We start from the raw sequence: 18,219 nt of genomic DNA, 5'->3' as shown, positions 1-18,219 counted from the left end.
ACTTTCCAAATACTTAAGTACTACGTATCCCTTTTAACAGTGAATCGTGACACGGTTTCTACTGCTAAACTAAACTGTTATATTCATAGTACACCAAAGTTTCCAGCTTAGTTAACATGAACAGAAGCAAGTGCAAGTTTAATATATGACTGTTAACTGACCTGGAAGGCTCTAGCAATAGTTTTCAGAAAGAAAAAAATGCCATTTTTTAAACTAACCTAAACTAACTTAAAGAAAATCTATACATAAAGGTAGTAATGTTTCCATTACTAAGCTGGAAGGCCCACATGCAGCATACACATTATCTCAGAAAAAGAATGCAACACCTCCAAAAACAAATAATGGCAGTTCTGAGCTAGGTTTAGTAAATGGAAGGTCTGACTATAATTGCAATCTTTTCTGATCAATGACCATGCTGCAGGGGCTGATGGGAATATAAATCCAACAATATCTGAGGGCCATAGTTTCCTCACCTTGGCTGATGAACGCACCATATGTTGCTGCATACACTCGACTGAACTACAATAGACTTTAATGGACACCAAGCACGAAACTACAACCAACACTTGAATACGAACAGATACTAAGGAGGTCACAGTAAAATGCAGACATGCCAGAAACAGAAAAGGAGGAAAGCTCATAGACCTTCAGAAGAACTGGCTGATTTAGTGGACAGCATATTTGTATGCTTTATGCAGTCATCTTGATCTTCATCTAAGCTGCTCAGAGCATTCAACTGGTTTACAATTTCTGTAAACAGAAGCCAGTCAAGACAACTGTGAGGTAAGGTCATTTAATGGAAAAAGGAATACAATACATGCTGTTATTAGAAAAAAGAGAAAAGGAAAAGAAAGACAAATATTAATTTAGGAATACATTCCAGACTGAACAATCACAATATCACTCAATATGTCTCTACACTTTCATGAGGAGTTTTCCATATTCTAGAATGTAGAACTGCGGTGAACGTGAAATATATTTTAATTAACATAATTATCCTGTACATATTCTGCACTAAAACAAGGACCAACTAATAATAATTAAAGTACTGAAATATAATATTTTAATTAAGGTAGCATAGACACACAATTAATGTCGCCAAATAAATCTTAGCCAGATTGCCCTGCCATTCAGAACTGGAAGGGGGTAAAATGGTCAGGGCTGTCTCCTAAGTTTTAGTTAACCTATACCCTGCACTTCTAACCTTTTTAAGACAACTTACAGCTAATAGATCCAATGCGATAAGAACTATAACCTAAACTGGACATATTGATAGTATGTAATATCTGATTGATACACTCCATCTGATCTACATGGTAAGTTGTTCAAGTGTGCAGGCAATCAAGGAAGTGACTGGAGGAAAGGAAAAGAGGAACCATCAATTCGATTTAATTGCTACAGGTTTTTCACAGAAGATATGTGGAACCTTCTTTTCCCAGAATGCAGTATAGCAATGCTATTGTCAGAATCCATTTATATCACATTTCATAAATGTATGGTTAGAATACTGGGCCTATCTTAGGGATTCTGCCATCTCTCCAAGGGGGGGGGGGGAGAGGATGTTTATCCAGATTGCCGTAGGCTGTTTTCAAAGACCAGGAAAGCTTTTGATCTGGGGGGAACAGAGGGGGAGAGAGAGATCTGGTTCGCATCTCCATTTGAAACTGAAAGGAAGAAGACAATAACAATAAACGTAAGAGGTTTTCCCTTTCCCACGAAAGGGCATGACACCTAAGTAACTGATGTGAGCCTGACCAAATGGACTCGAGGGGGGGGGGGTTGAAATGGGAATGCTTTATATAGTATTGAAATGTAACTCAATGTCAGATCCTGTCTTGTATTGCCACAACCGATCTCATCCTAGTAAACTTTTCCTTTTGGACTAACTTGGATCCAGAAGTTCTTATTTCTTAAGATGTGAATTGGGGTGGGTCCTGACAGTAGACAGGATTTGCTATAAGAGTCAACCTGGAAGGGAAAACCTTACCAAGGGACTTTGCATCAAATACAATGTCTGGCGACAAAGCAAGAGAGGAGGGAAGCCCCACGGAGAGGGAGTCTCCCCCCCGAATGGAATCCCAGAGAAGATGGGAAGCTGAAGCAGCATATTTCCCCGGGGAAGAAGTGGTGGAGCAGCACGACCGAAAACCCCGGTGGTCGATGGCCGTTGGAAGGAAAAGTATGTGGGAAAAGGCATCGGGAGAAGTGACCCTGAGACGGAGCGACCACCAACCGGAATGGAGGCAAGAGATGGAGAGCTCCCTGCACGCCCGTGAGGAGGAGCGGATTCTGGGAAAAGCTACTGACCTGATGAAAGCAACCCTGAGCTCACTAAGGGAGGAGAGAGCTGAAAACCGCAACCGAGGCAGCGCCTGGGGCCGCAACTGGAGAAGTAATGGAGGGGATTCAGCACCTGAAACCCCAGGGCCATCCAACGGAACAGGAGTCACTGCCTCAGTAGTACCCCCCCAGAACCACAGATGGGGAGCAGAATGAGGAGCGATACCATCCACGGCGCAGACAATGCTCCAGTCAAAGACTCCTGCCCCTGGGAACAAAATTCAAGGGGGAGCCATCACAATTGGGGGTTTTCTTAACCCAAGTCCTTAGCTATATGGAAGAATATGGACGGGACATCCCCAGTGACAAAACCCACATCCGAATTGTGCAATCCGCCCTGGACGGACCAGCTGCAGACTGGGTGGTGAACCTACATTGACTGCAACACCCCAGAACTCAATGATTTCAACTGATTCATGGCATCCTTGAGGCGGCGTTTCAAAGATCCTTTGGCTGATCGTAAAGCCCGGGAGAGAATCAAAACAGTCAGGCAGGGCAGACGGCCAGTGGCTGAATACACCCAAGAATTCCGAGCCATCGCAAGCAAGCTGAACTGGCCAGAAGACATCCTCCTCAGCCATTTCAAAGATGGGCTAAACTACGACCTGTATGATGCTTGCCTGCCTCGAGGAGACCCACACCATCTCGACGACTGGTATGTCCTGGCAGAGGAGGGGGAGATAGACCTACTGAAGAGACACCGTCGGGGGAAACCATGGGGCCACCCGCCTACCGAGCAAACACGCAAGAGGGAGAACCCACCGCCCACAGCTAAAAAATCAACAGGCTGTTTCAAATGCGGGAGAGAGGGTCACCGCACCGCAGAATGCTGCTCAACACCCCCCCAGCATAAAACAGAGGCATCACCCTCCAAGAAACTAGGGAAACCCCAAGGCAACCCAAAAGAATCTTCCATGAAGGGGACAGGGGCTGTAGAGTCCACAACCCCTGCCAAGAACTGGGATTGGACTCCGGCCTACACCGCAGGGGCGGCGGACACCTCGGAAGACAGCTCAGAGGGAGAACCATTGGTAAGTGGACCCCTTCCACCCATACTTAAGACAGTGACTATATTAGCTTCCTCTATGCCTGAAGCAGCCAAAATAAAACTCTGATAGACTCTGGTTGCATCTGCTGCCTCATCAGCCCAACGCTGGTGGAGAGACTGAGCATCCCAGTGAGGAGGCTAAAACAACCAATCTCCTTTAGCCAATTAGATGGATCAACAGCAGAGGGGGGACTAGCTACCCTAGCCACTTTACCAATTCACCTATCCCTGGGGTTTCATGAGGAAGACATAACATTTATAGTGGCCCCAGGCATTGAATGCCCAATGATTTTAGGACTGGAATGGCTGAAGAAATGGAACCCCGGGATAAACTGGAGGACAGCAGAACTCAACTTCCCAAAAGGGGAGCAAAAAAGCTTAAAACCCCAAAGCACCCCCCCAACCCGAAGGGAGGAGACAGCAGTAGTGGGGAAAGAGAAGGAGTTACCAAAGATACCAGAGGAATACAGGGACCTTGCTGAGGTTATCAGTGAGGAATGGGCAGATGAGCTTCCCCCCCACTGCCCCAGACTGCGCTATAGAATTCAAACCCGGGGCAAAACTCTCAAAACCCAGGATGTATGCCATGAGCCCAAGGGAAATAGCAGAAATGGAAAGATTCATAAAGAAAAACTTAGAAAGAGGATTTATTGAGCCTGCCAAACCCAAAGTGGCCGCCCCAGTCCTGTTCAGGGAGAAGAAGGATGTTTCTTTTCGCTTGTGTGTGGATTATAGAAATTTGAACACAATTAGTGAATGTAATCTGTACCCCTTACCCCTGATGAAGGATATGCTATCCCACCTATCAAAAGGAAGGAGTTTTACTAAACTAGACCTGAGGGAAGCATATTATCGTATTAGGATTAAGGAAGGAGATGAATGGAAGACCGCATTCAACTGCCCAATAGGTTGCTACCAATTCAAAGTACTGCCATTTGGACTGCAAGGGGCCCCTGCAGTCTTTATGCAATTAATGACGTGCTAAGAGAGCACCTATATAAGGGGGTCCTAGATGACATCCTTATCTTCACTGAGACCAAAGAGGAACATATCAAACTAGTCAGAACAGTCCTGAAAAAGTTGCGAGCTGCCCATCTATACGCTAAATTATCGAAGTGTGAATTCCACCAGGAAAAAATTGACTACCTGGGATATCGCATATCCCCAGAGGGCATTGAAATGGACCCTGAGAAAGTCAGGGCAGTATTAGAGTGGGCACCCCCCGCACATGGAAGCAATTGCAAAGTTTCCTGGGGTTTGCAAATTTCTACCGCCAATTCATCCCTGCATTTGGCCAAATAGCCATGCCCCTGACAAACTTGTTGAAAACAAAAGAGGGGTCCCCCATGAAATCCAGCCAGCCTGTAAAGTGGACAATGGAGTGTCAAACAGCATTTGAGAGGCTAAAGAGACTTTTTTCTGCTGAACCTGTCCTAAAACACCCAGATCCCGACAAACCTTTTGTAATACAGGCAGATGCGAGCAATGTAGCGGTAGGAGCTGTATTATTACAAGAAAATGATGGGGGGACATTGCAACCATGCGCATACACATCCAGAAAACTCACAGAAACAGAACAACGTTGGCCAATATGGGAAAAAGAGGCATTCTCATTGAGGTGGGCATTACTAACATGGCGCCAATTTTTAGAAGGAAATAAAATATCTTTCCAGTTCTGGACAGATCACAAAAATTTGGAAGCACTAAAAACGCCCAGGAAACTCACTCCTAAGCAAGCGCGCTGGTCCCAACATTTTCACCGATTCAATTTCACGCTCAAACACTTACCAGGGGGGAAGAATTTCCTAGCAGATGCATTGTCCCGTATGCCCCAGTATAACAGCACAAGAGTTACTGACTTTAAACCACTTGTGCTGAAACAACAACTGGCAGCACCAGTCACCACCAGGGCACAAGAAAAAATGAAACCAAAGGTAGATAGCCAAACTGGAATAGAATTCAGGAGGTCTTTGGAAAGTGATGAATGGTTCCAGAAAAATAGACACGTGTGCACAATTAAAGATGGAGTGCCGTGGGTGGGGGAGAAGCTATATATACCTGCCACCCAGAGAATCAATTTCATGCAACTGTGCCATGATACAAAATCAGCAGGACACTTTGGGTTTGTAAAAACCTTACACTTAACTAAAAGGCAATTTTGGTGGCCATCTATGAAAAAGGACATAGAAAGCTATGTGGGTAGCTGTCAAATTTGCGCAAGGGCTAAGAGGCTGCAAGGGAAATCGCCAGGACTGTTACAACCGGTGGCGAACCCCTCAGCCCCATGGAAAGAAATAGCCATGGATTTTCTCGTAGAACTGCCAGAAAGTAATGGAAACACCGTAGTCTGGACTGTCACAGATCTGTTCTCTAAGCAAGTACATTTCATTCCTTGCCAAAAAATCCCATTGCAAAAAGCTTAGCAAAACTTTTCATACAGCATATTTACAGATTGCACGGGGCACCACAACGCATCATATCTGATAGAGGGGTGCAATTTATGTCGGCATTTTGGAAAGAATTCTTATCCCTCTTAGGAACCACCCAAGGACTGTAATCTAGTCACCATCCTCAGACAGACGGAGCTTCTGAAAGACTTAATAATGTACTTGAACAATATCTAAGATGCTTTATTAATTTTCAGCAGTCTGACTGGGCGGACCTACTGCCTTTCGCAGAAGTAGCATATAATAATGCAGTCCACTCAAGCACAGGTTACACTCCTTTTCAAGTAGCTACAGGCCAGAGTTTCAACCCAATACCAGAACTAACCCCAAAAGAACCGGTTATCCCTGATCTGAAGGAATGGATTGCTCAATTACAAAATACATGGCCAATCGTTAGGAAAGCGTTGGAAGATGCCAGAAAAGCATACAAGACACAGGCAGACAAAAAAAGAACCGATCCCACACCATTTAGGGTAGGAGAGATGGTATATTTATCCACAAAATACCTGAAATCACTCCAACCCTGTAAAAAACTAGGACCAAAATATATTGGACCTTTTCCAATTAAGAAAATCATAAACCCAGTAACAGTTGAATTAGAACTACCCAAAAATCTTAGACGAATACACCCAGTCTTTCACTGCAGTTTAATAAAGAGAGAACAACAATCACCCCTACAAACAAAAATCCCACTACCACCACCCCCATCATGGTGGAAGGAGAATAACATTTTGAAGTGAAAGAAATCTTGGATTCCAGAAAACACCACGGAATGATACCATATTTAGTGGCATGGAAATACCTCCCCTCCTCTGAAAATGAGTGGGTTAACAAACTTCATGTTAAAGCACCAAAGTTGCTTAAGAGATTTCATACAGAATATCCGAACAAACCGGGCTAACATTTATATGTTTTCTTTTCCCCGCAGATGGACCCATCTTTTTTCTGAAAGGAGAGCCGATTGTCAGAATCCATTTATATCACATTTCATAAATGTATGGTTAGAATACTGGGCCTATCTTAGGGATTCTGCCATCTCTCCGAGGGGGGGGGGAGAGGATGTTTATGCAGATTGCCGTAGGCTGTTTTCAAAGACCAGGAAAGCTTTTGATCTGGGGGGAACAGAGGGGGAGAGAGAGATCTGGTTCGCATCTCCATTTGAAACTGAAAGGAAGAAGACAATAACAATAAACGCAAGAAGTTTTCCCTTTCCCACAAAAGGGCCTGACACCTAAGTAACTGTTCTGTACCAGCCTACTACTGGCCCTGCAGAAAAGGCAGGGACAACCCTTTTACAAAAAGGCAAGAGGCTGGAACTAAGCCTGCCAAATTTATTGACACAAAACTGAGCAAACAGAGCAAAACCAAAACACGAACCATGAAACAGGAGCTATTCAAATGGTTGCCTTCAGCAAACCAGCCCTCCCACACATTCCCCTTTTAAACAGTTCAAGGCGTGGCTTCTCTCTGCCTCCTTCTGAGATGCCCCATTGCCTTCCTCTGTTTACTCCTGATTGACTGCCTCCTGCGTCGGGCGTCCTTGAACAGGGCCAGCTGTGGGTCATCTTCATCCACGCTGTCAGGCTCACACAGCTGGGTCTGCGTAGTGACCAGATGAGAGGGGCCTGGCTGAGGGCTCTGCGAAGCCTCAGGGCTGTCCTCTGCAGGCTCTCCAGCACCCCCCTCCTCCTCCTCTGAATCGTCCGACCCAACTGCCGAACCCACAGGCTGACCCTGAATCACAACAGTAACTGATGTGAGCCTGACCAAATGGACTCGAGGGGGGGGGGTTGAAAAGGGAATGCTTTATATAGTATTGAAATGTAACTCAATGTCAGATCCTTTCTTGTATTGCCACAACCGATCTCATCCTAGTAAACTTTTCCTTTTGGACAAACTTGGATCCAGGAGTTCTTATTTCCTAAGATGTGAATTGGGGTGGGTCCTGACAGCCATATATAGTGACTTCAAGGGCTGAATCTCCAAACTGCATTAACATGAATATCATATACAGTATATAACTGCCACCAAGAGAGATGACAAGGATGAAAGGTAAGGAACTCTGTGTGCATTTGTTTAATGTTGATAATTTGGTTTTTTAGATGTAAATTGAGCATTTGGAAAACAGAGATTGACAGAGACTAGGATTGACAAAGGCTCTGGTGAAGAATAAAGGAAGGCATGCATGGAAAACTGCAAGATGGAGCAATGCTAGGAACATGAATTCAAGAAGACGTAACAGAATTGCACCACTCCTTTGAGGAACAAACAAGAAAATCTATTCAAGACCATCTTATTTATCAGGGAGTTTGTGATAAAGTTATAGAAACATGCTTATGGAAAATGATGTATCATATTAATAAAACAGTTGCTTTTGGGGATATAGGCATCTTTTCCATTCAACTTGATTTACAAAAATCCTAATGACAGGTAGAAGTAATCTACTGATATAGGCAAATCTTTCAATATCTACCTTATCTTTTTCTTTTAGTCTTTCCAATTATCTATTGAGACACATACTGTATATTCCCAAGACTGGAGCATATAATACTGTAGAAATAGAAATCTTTGTTTCAAGGAGATTACAATATAATACTTGATAGGTGGAACATCAAAGAAAGTAGAACACTGATGTTACTACAATTACAAATACTTTTACTGGGTTACACATTAAATTATAGTAGAGCTTAGTATTAATTAGAGGCTACTCCACTTCTCATTTTAAAAAAAGTAGCATTACAGTATGTGGTCCAGATCCAATTCACAGTGTGTGTTATCCAGGAAGTCCTTTAGAAGGATGTAGGCTGAACCAAGAAGACTGCTGGAAAATTTCCAAGAAGAGGCATGGATTGTGACTCCTTCATTAAACTTCTGTGCCTTCTGTAGGCTGAAGTCTCTCTCTCTTTTTCTTTCTTTCTCTCGCACACACAAAAACACATACACACGACAAATCTGTTCTCATATAAAGTTGTCAGCTATCTTCGGCTGTCAAGCTTATCATCCTTTTTATTACTTCACATTAGCACTGTACTGGATAAGATAGATTTTCTACCTGTTTGCTTCATTATGCAGAAACAAGTTATCTAGCTATGCTCTCAAGATACAGAAAACTATTATAACTCTCTGATCCAGCTCAAGAACTTAAAATATTAGCTTAAATTTAGATTTACTGCCCAGATAGCTTAGTTCTTCCTGCATTAGTTAACTGGAGAACCTAAGAGGACTGTGAAGGCTAATGTCCTGAAAACCTGTAAAATCCCCCATACAATTCCATATTTCAATACTCCTGCAAGACTTTAGTACTCAATAAAATAAACACACAGAAAACTTATTCCTTCAAACCATGAGTAACTTTGCTTTAGTCCATGGAGTCAAAAGAGAGAAACAGTGACAAATAAAGTCTGTCTGAATGTAGTGTTTATGGCTCTTTTGAAGTTAACAAAAAGGAGCATGAATCCTCCCTTACTTCACAAATGGACACCAATCCATGATTTAGATTAAATTGTTTCCTCCTAATACAAATAGTAAAAATCTACATTATTTTCAAAAGAACAATAGTCAAAAAGAATAACAATTTTCAAATTAAGTTTACAAGCAAAGACATACATATTCAGGGAAGAAACAAACCTGTAATTTTTGCAGCCTTTTCTTCCTGGTTTACTCTATTTTCTTCATCATCTTCATTATCTTCCTCAAAGTCATCTAAATTTCCAATATCTGCTTGCTTCATACTCATAAGACTTGCCAGGCTCTGCATATCTTCATCTCTAATAATAATAATAACAACAATATAATAATGGTTGGATATTACGCTGATACATTACAACATCCTAGGTTCCTAGGAAGAACCTGATGAATATGAAGGCCAACATGGGCTAAAGAACGGACAGCTGTGATTTCACATTTTTGTGTATATAATAATAGATACCTTTAACACTATTAAGAGGGATGCGGTGGCTCAGTGGGTTAGGACGCTGAGCTTGTCGATCAGAAGGTCGGCAGTTTGGCGGGTCGAATCCCGAGTGCCGTGTAACAGAGAGAGCGCCTGTTACTTGTCCCAGCTTCTGCCAACCTAGCAGTTCGAAAGCACGTAAAAATGCAAGTAGAAAAATAGGGACCACTATGGTGGGAAGGTAACAGCGTTCCATGCGCCTTTGGCGTCTAGTCATGCCGGCCACATGACCACGGAGATGTCCTTGGACAAGCGCTGGCTCTTCGGCTTTGAAACGGAGATGAGCACCGGCCCCTAGAGTTGGAAATGACTAGCACGCATGTGCGGGGGAACCTTTACCTTTTAACACTATTAAACAACAACATCTGCCTATCCCAGGTCTTTAGGAAGGACTTGATAGGTGGATAAAAATGCCAAATCCACTCTAAACATCTGGCTGACTGTGTGAGCAAGCATAACAACAATAAACATTTAGCCCATAATAAGCCAGCAGTAGTTACATCTTTGTAGTTACAAAGAAAAAAGTATGAATAATTGCAATTGCAGTAGCTAGAGATGGAAGGATCAATCAGAAATAACCAGAAAAAGTAGGGAAATACTGTATAATGATACAAATAGAGCAAATATGGAAATTCATAGAGTTTGGTGTGCTTGGTGTCATTTCAAAATATCTGAAAAAGCAGTTGGGTACAAGTAGAATGGATAAAGTTTCAACTCACCAATTACAAACAGTTTCATTACATAGAACGGTGCATAATTTATGATGGTATCCTTAGCTGATAGCCAAAGAACCAAATCCAATCAGATTTATCTGGCAAATTGTACGTAAATAGTGTAACAACTATTACTACATAATAATAATATCATCATCATCCTACCAACATCAAATTAATTTGTTGCTTCAAGATGCCCTTCATTTATAGCATCTTGACAGATTTGAACTAATGCCTATTTTCCCATTTGATAGGTCTTCTTTCTGCTGAATTTTGATTCAGCACTTTCCAGAAAACAAATTAATTCTAACCTTGATGTACAGCTGCATCTTGAAAGGAAGACTACAAATGCTTATGGGAAAAGAAAAGGTATAATTTTACTAATGAAAGGAACCTCAAAAAGGTATTGTGCTGGGGCAGCAAGTTATATAAAAAATTATAATGATAAATAATTAGCAATGATATAGGGCTTCCTCTTACAGAATGTGTTATCAGTATTATCTTCCTAATTTTTACCAATGCTCTAGGTTCATATTGTTGTCTCGTATTATGACTCTGTAGTAAAACTGAAATAATTGTTCATTCAAGGCCATGCCCGAGGGGATACAAAACCAGAAATTTCTTGCCCATAACTCATGCCCTCCACCCATTGCCCTGAAGGCAAACTAGAATGAAAAACAATAGCCTCTGTAGGGTCTGTGAGTTTGAATGTGGTCCACCTTCAGCACTTTTACGGGAGGCCTAAGAGTAGCAGCAGAGGTGATAATGCAAAGCAGACTTGACTAGGTCACATAGACAGACAGGTAAGCAGGTCTAGGAGTATCTACTTGGGAAAGGAGAAGTGCTTTGTGGGAGTCTCTTTTTTAATGTTTATTCAGGAAGTACACAGTGATTCACATGCATTTTGCACTTTGAATTGCTTGAAACCATATTTTTCACAGATTTTTAACAACCATGCAAGGGAAATTTGGTGGTGTGGTTCAAGGGAGCTGAGGGCTGGCAAGCTCAAGAAAGGCTCTCTGGAGCATATGAAAGAGCAGCAGAGGAACATATCCTGCAAAACTTACGTGGCCTTTCCTTCTCTTAGGAAAATACACGATAACGAGAACTGCAGGGTGGCTGAGAGAACTTTCTTAGACAAAGGCCTGAACTTTAACTTGACATCTGTCTGTGTCGGCATGGGGCTCGCATATTGTTTCATGTTGATATTGCTGGTAGCAAGGGCTTTCCGGCGTCCAGAAGGAGATTCCTTAAAGAGAAAAAAAACCACCCTCTCATTATAGTTACAAAATAAAACATATAATTACTATTCATTGATTCATTGATTCATTTAGTTAGTGAGTGAGTTAGTTAGTTAATGGATGCCCTGCCTTTGTTTTCCATGAAGTTTTCATACCTGATCAGATCTAGATCTGATGACATTTTGACAATGGTTTTTTAACTTGTAATTAATTAGACTAAAATTCTATCCAAACACAATGTGAGGTAATTATTTGTTAATAGAACACTGATTCAGATTTACATGCAAAATGTACATGCACTAAAAAAAGATGTTTGCTCACTGGTTTTCAGGACATCTCCCATCACGCATGTTGCCTTGCTAAGAGCTATCCTACCAAGCTATTTTCATAAGACAAGACCAAAGCAGTTTATTATAATATGAGAGCACTAAATTCCATGATCACCCATTTGTTTTTACAGATCATCGTCTTGTTCTTCGACAGCAAAAGGCAGGGAAAGGAGGCTCAGATTGTTAGTGTGAGTTGCATCTTTTAACTTGATTCAGCTAGGTTTATTTGCATATGCTTAGGTCCTCTGAGAGACTTAAATCCTTCTCAAGTGCTCAGTGTATTTTTGAAATTCACTCAAAAGGGATCTACATGCACTAATAATTCTGTATAATATTAGCATGCATAATCGGATAGATAAGGCTAGTTTTTTTTGGTGGAGCAGTGGGCTAATGCCTCCTTAAGTAACACCAGCTGCCTGCAATTAGTGCAGGTTCCCATCCCACCAGGCTCAAGGTTGACTCAGCCTTCCATCCTTCCGAGGTAGGTAAAATGAGGACCCAGATTGTTGGGGGCAATTAAGCTGACTTTGTAATAATGTCGCTTGGGGGTGTGTGTGAAAGCCCTAATAAGCAGGCATATACATAGAATGAAGGCTACTGCTAAGCTTGTAAGCCGCCCTGAGTCTTCGGAGAAGGGCGGGATATAAATGGAATTATAAAAAAACAAAACAAAAAACAAGATATCCTTCAGGAATGAAATATTATATTTGGACTTATTTTACTAGGCAGAAGTCTCAAGCACTTTAAGAAAGTCTATTTGAATGTGTGAACTGAATTAGTATATTTTATTCAGGGCAAATAATAACCACAGCAACAGCATACAGTATACCCTCTGTTCAATGAGTCTCAATTTAGCAGACTTCAGATGCTATAGACAAAGTCTGCCAGATTCTCCCCCCTAAAAAGTACCTTGTATCAGTGCATATTGTGGACACTGAAAGTAAGAAAGTTGTAACTGAGACAACAACAAAAAAAATGAAAACAGCTCAGGAAGTATTATTTCATGAAACAACTTTGCGGTGGTATGTTCAGCAACGTTCACCTTAGTGTATATATGGAATGGAACGAGGATCTGCAACTAAATACCACATGATCAGATCCAGTGGAGACAGTTTTGATAATTTCGTAAAAGGGATGGGACAATCAAGTGAACTTTGGACAAAGCTTTGAATATTGCACTGGATAAGATAGAACTTTGAAGAAAAAGTTAAACAACTGCACAGATAATACAATGACCTCATATTATCACAGATGTACAGTGACAATGAGACTGACAAATTATCCGCAAAGAGATGATCTCAGTGATAGTTGGTGCAAATGCTGACAGATTGCATAGATTAACATCAGTCATTGTAGCAAGTGCGCTCCCACAGGGAGGGTCTTCTCAGGGTGCCACCGGTAAGAGATTGCCGGCGGACGACACCCAGGGATAGGGCCTTCTCAGTGGGGGCGCCTGCCCTTTGGAACCAGCTGCCAGTGGAGCTGAGGACTGCCCCCGACCTCCGTTCATTCCGCCGGGACCTGAAGACCTGGCTCTTCGAGCTCTCTGGCCCAGGCTGAGGATTAATCTTTTAACTGGGGTTTTACTTATACAGGGATAAATTTAATATTTTTTTAAACTTGTTTTTAACTTTTGTATTTTGGTTTTTAATTACCCTGTAAACCGCCCTGAGTCCTTCGGGAAAGGGTGGTATATAAATGTAATAAAATAAATAAATAAATAAATAAGTCATTTCATCCAAAAGAGCTGAAAGACATTATGTACCAACTCCTGTTCACATAGTATAACTCAGAGATGGCCGGGTTTATGTAACTTCTTTTAATGACTGATTCTTCAATTACTTTTGTCTGCATTCAGCAGATTATCAAGCTGAAAAGCTGCAGGTATCAAAAGAAAATATGAAGACATTTCTAAACTTATGAACACTTCTATTTATCCATCTCAAGCTACTGTATGTTATCAAGAAAATATAGTAACATTTAGTCCTTATTTTCAACCACATACAGTAGTTGTTTAGCCCGTGGACCGGGGATCATTCTGACAACTAAAAGACTTAATAGGAATATATTTTTGAGGTAGATGACAGGTGTATGAGTAGTCCTTGAGTTATGACCTCTTGTTTAATGATTGTTGAAAGTGGGAATTTATGACTGGTCCGTAAAGTTGCAATGTCCCCATGTTAAGTCCCTAGCTTGCGATTACGATGTTCCACCAAACCATGCTCACATGGGTCACAATTTTTCCAACATTTCCTGCAGCTTCTCACAAGCATAGTTGCTCCCACACCTGCTGCTTTTTCACTTAGTTTGCTCCATTCCACACACACACACACACACACACACACACACACACACACACACACAAACGGCACCCACCTATGCTCTGGAGCGCCTGCCTGCAGCATTTCTCATGGCACCTGCATATCCACCCACACTTCAGCATTCCTGACTGTGGCCACCCTTCACCCTCCTACAGCACTTGCTAGCTTCCTTGCCTGGGACTCCTGCCTCTTCTGGCTTAACAATCCACATATCTTGAGGCTAGGATAGCAATCTGGACTGTGAGATTGCCGTCATTAAACACATGATGTCCCACTTTACTTCTGGATCCCTTAGCGATGGAGATTTCAGTTTCAATTGCTGTCATAACCCAAGGACTACCTGTACTTGAGAACATATGTGATAAACCGGAGGGCAATATACTCAGAAGATGTAACTTAAAATCATTTTTCAGTTTTACTGCAGTTTGGAAAGCAGTCAAAATTGAAATCCTGGATAGGAAAAAAAACTGCTTCATAACATGGATATGGTCTTGAAGAATTTGAGTTAAATGACTAACACAAAACCATACCAAAGCCTGGCAAAGAGGAGGCAAATGAAGAAAATGTATGCAGATGAAGGATCTTAGGTAGATGTCATCTTAAGCCAGAAACTCTTCAGCAGATGACATCTGTACATCTTTTGTTTTTTCCGCTTTTACTTATCTAAGTGCTATATGGGCATTTACTATTATTAGTATTTTGTTACTAGACAACCAGTGCCTCATTGAGTCAAAGCCATTTCTTTCTCAAATTTCATTCTCTTGGTAATCATGGGTCCCAGATTTTGGATGCACTCTGTAAGTTAGCCCATTTCAGGTACCTTGTTTCCAAAATTGTTGCCCTATAATGCACCCTTTCACCCAGTTGAAGCTTACAGAAAATAGAGCTGCAGTGATTAATGCCGTAGAGTACTATTTAACACAATAATCTCATGTATGAATGTTTTTTCTAGGCTTGAAGAAATCTCAGACTGAACAGACATTCAATCTGTTAAATGAAGGATTTATTGCATTTTTATTTAGATAACACTTAACAAATTGGAAGTAGGGGTTTTCTCCTTTTTTGACTTATCAGTCAGGATTATTTTTTTTATAATTACACAGGTTTATTTAGAGAAGGTGGAGAAAATCACAGAAAAGTATGCATGCATGCATTCCTTTATGGTCCACTACATTATGATGTAACCCTTCAAGGCAATTAAGACAAATGCTAGAAGCAGATATATGCCTATTGAAAGGTCTGATTCATTTCGGCTTGATAATCTATGGTTTATCCGATTGAGAATGTATTGGGTAATATTACATTTTCCTTAAATTATTTTTCAGCTCCTTGTTAGAAAAATCAGATCCCGCTAAAATATTCTCTTCCCTTATTAAATAAAGGCCTTCATTTGTCAGTGAGTGTAGAGGACCATATATAACATTACTTCATATGTCTGCAGTTTTCTGGCAAGGCTGAATGAAAGTGCCTGGCCCTAGGTCACCAAGCTGGCTTTGGGACTACAACTCATGGTCTCCCAGTTTCTGCTACTTTAACTACTAACTATACCAATCTGGCTCTTTATGTTATTGGTATGATTCCCAAATAAACAAACATTAGAGATATAACTTCAGATAACTATGAGTAAGCATTGGAACAAACATTGCATGCAGAACAGTGGCCTGGTTATTCATAACAATCTCATTCCAACAAACTATGGGTGATAGAACATGGATCAAGTTGCAATAATTCCCTATGGAACATAATATAAACCAGTCTCATATCTTGGCCTTTGTTACTAAGCAGTGGCTAAACTATACTTCCGATCTGAACATCACAGGAAACTATGATACAAAAAATTATGATATCTTTGCTAAAGTTGAGCATACATAAAGAGGGAAGGGTAAGAAGAATACATTCTCAATCTGATAAACCATAGATTATCAAACCGAAATGAATCAGACCTTTCAATACGCATATTGTTAATTCAACTGAAGAACAAATCACAAAAAGGGCAATTTTGTTAAATGCTCTGACCGTTTAAGGAAAAGGATTCCTTTTGGTGCACTGTTGGCAAAGAATTCTTGTGATTATAGTTCCAATAGAAAACTTTTAATTCAAATTCAAGCCCCATTTAGGCTTCAAAATAATTTCTTGCTGATTTAAATCCTGTTCAAATTTATAGAAAAAGCATGATAATGGCAATGTCTGAACAGGTGAAAATATTCAATATGCAGTATTAGCGTATTAATGGAAAGTCTGCTTTTCAATGCATTTTAGTTAAATAACACATCCATTTGTTTAAACTTTTCCATCAGATCCCCGGATTTTCTTTCCTTATTTCATCTCAAGGGAAAAAGGATCATAACAGACAATGAAGCAATAGTAGTAACTGATTTGGCTGCCACCACAGAAAAATATTTGCCTGTTTTTTCAGTTAGTATAAAGCAAATGAAGCCCCAAAGTATCGGGGGTGGGGGGAATGGTCTTTTCAGCTACATCACAAGTCTCATATTACCTAGGCTATGCTGAAGAGATCTTTGCTTCACCAGTAGAGCAAAATGGATCAGTACAGAATCTAATTTGTGGAAGTATGGAGCAATTAAATGCTGAAATAGACAAGCTACAGGAAACTCTCTCAACTGGAGAGAGTAAATTAGAAACTATGTCAGTTAAAATAATTTAGACAGTTGGGTGGAAGATCTGGGGGGCCAAATGCAAACAGTCCAATCTGTGCTGAAAAGGTGCTTAAAAGCAAAAGCATGGCTCAAGATATCCAGAATATTTATTAAAAATGATGATGCATATGAACGGAGAAATTACTGCTTAAGAAATACATGGCACTGAATTATTAAAAAAAAAGAAATGGTGTAAACATCTTGGCAGTAATAGCAACTCAAAGCTACAGGGAAAGTTCTTGAAATGGAGGTTCAGATGTAAGGAGACAGCAGTCCTTTGGAAATTGTCATCATGCATTTGCCTGGATGGACAATCTTCTCTTTTTAGTGTGGGGTTCAGCTTCCATATGCTACAGCCAATCTAATATCTTTCTTCTTGTCAGTCCTAGCCAGGATGACCAAACAAAATCTTTACAACAACTGCGGTCCATAACATCTGGAAAGGGCTACGATGCCAGAAACAAGTGGAAAATAGTTTCAAACTTGAAGGAAAATGACTGTTCATTGCAATCCATTTTTACTTTATTTTTAGTAAGTCTGGAAGGAACAGCAAACTAGCAATTAGTAGTGTGCATAAAGTGTTTTGTTTCAAGCTTGTTGCGTGCCAGCAAAACAAACACATGAACTGCCTACGGTGTTTCACAGGCAATAACAGGAATTCCAAGTGCTGTAAGCTGTTTCCTCCATTTTTGCCCTAGGATCACAGCAGAAGGTGAAATGACTGTCTATAGCTAATTCTGCTTTTTACTAATCTGCCAAAACATTAATAAACATTGAAAACATTTAAAAATCCCCCATAGGAAACAATAAAAGTCATTTAAATTGTGCTTTCTCCAATAGAGCAGCCACAGTTAGCCGGCAAGAAGCAAGCAACAAACAACAACTCAATTAACTTCCACCCAGTCTACAATCAACTGTCATAAAAACACTGAACTGGGAAAGTGGGAGAGTGCTGTGCTCAGAACCAGTCATTAATCTGTGGTGATGTCTCGCCAAGAAAATAAAATTAATTCATATGGAATAAAACATGGAAAAAAGAATGAAAGATGAACAACTTTTTTTTGCTGTTTTCCATTTTTATTTATCATTTTTATAACTTCTTTTTACTACTTTGTCCTTTTATCGTGCTACCCTATTTCCCTCTGGTTGTAGCCTTCAGAAGATTCCACCA

At 40.8% G+C, this 18,219-nt stretch overlaps 1 protein-coding gene across 8 annotated transcripts in view; it reads right to left on the bottom strand.

The window, feature by feature from the left end:
• EHBP1 (EH domain binding protein 1) overlaps positions 1-18,219 on the bottom strand; it is a 304,632-nt gene that overhangs the window by 183,016 nt on the left and 103,397 nt on the right. For 5 of the 8 annotated variants that reach the window (XM_081344185.1, XM_081344189.1, XM_081344187.1 and 2 more), the window contains exons 6-8: positions 11,568-11,749; positions 9,463-9,602; positions 646-750 (exon numbers count right to left, since the gene is read on the bottom strand). In XM_081344185.1, coding sequence (XP_081200311.1) covers positions 646-750; positions 9,463-9,602; positions 11,568-11,749 — 427 coding nt within the window. The remainder of the gene's footprint in view (positions 1-645; positions 751-9,462; positions 9,603-11,567; positions 11,750-18,219) is intronic. The other 3 variants (XM_081344188.1, XM_081344191.1, XM_081344192.1) reach the window with 1 other exon arrangement.

The sequence above is a fragment of the Vipera berus genome, assembly GCF_964194415.1.
Source record: "Vipera berus genome assembly, chromosome: 1".
In the NCBI taxonomy this organism is placed as follows: Eukaryota; Metazoa; Chordata; class Lepidosauria; order Squamata; family Viperidae; genus Vipera; species Vipera berus.
This window is presented reverse-complemented; position numbering and strand designations above follow the sequence as displayed.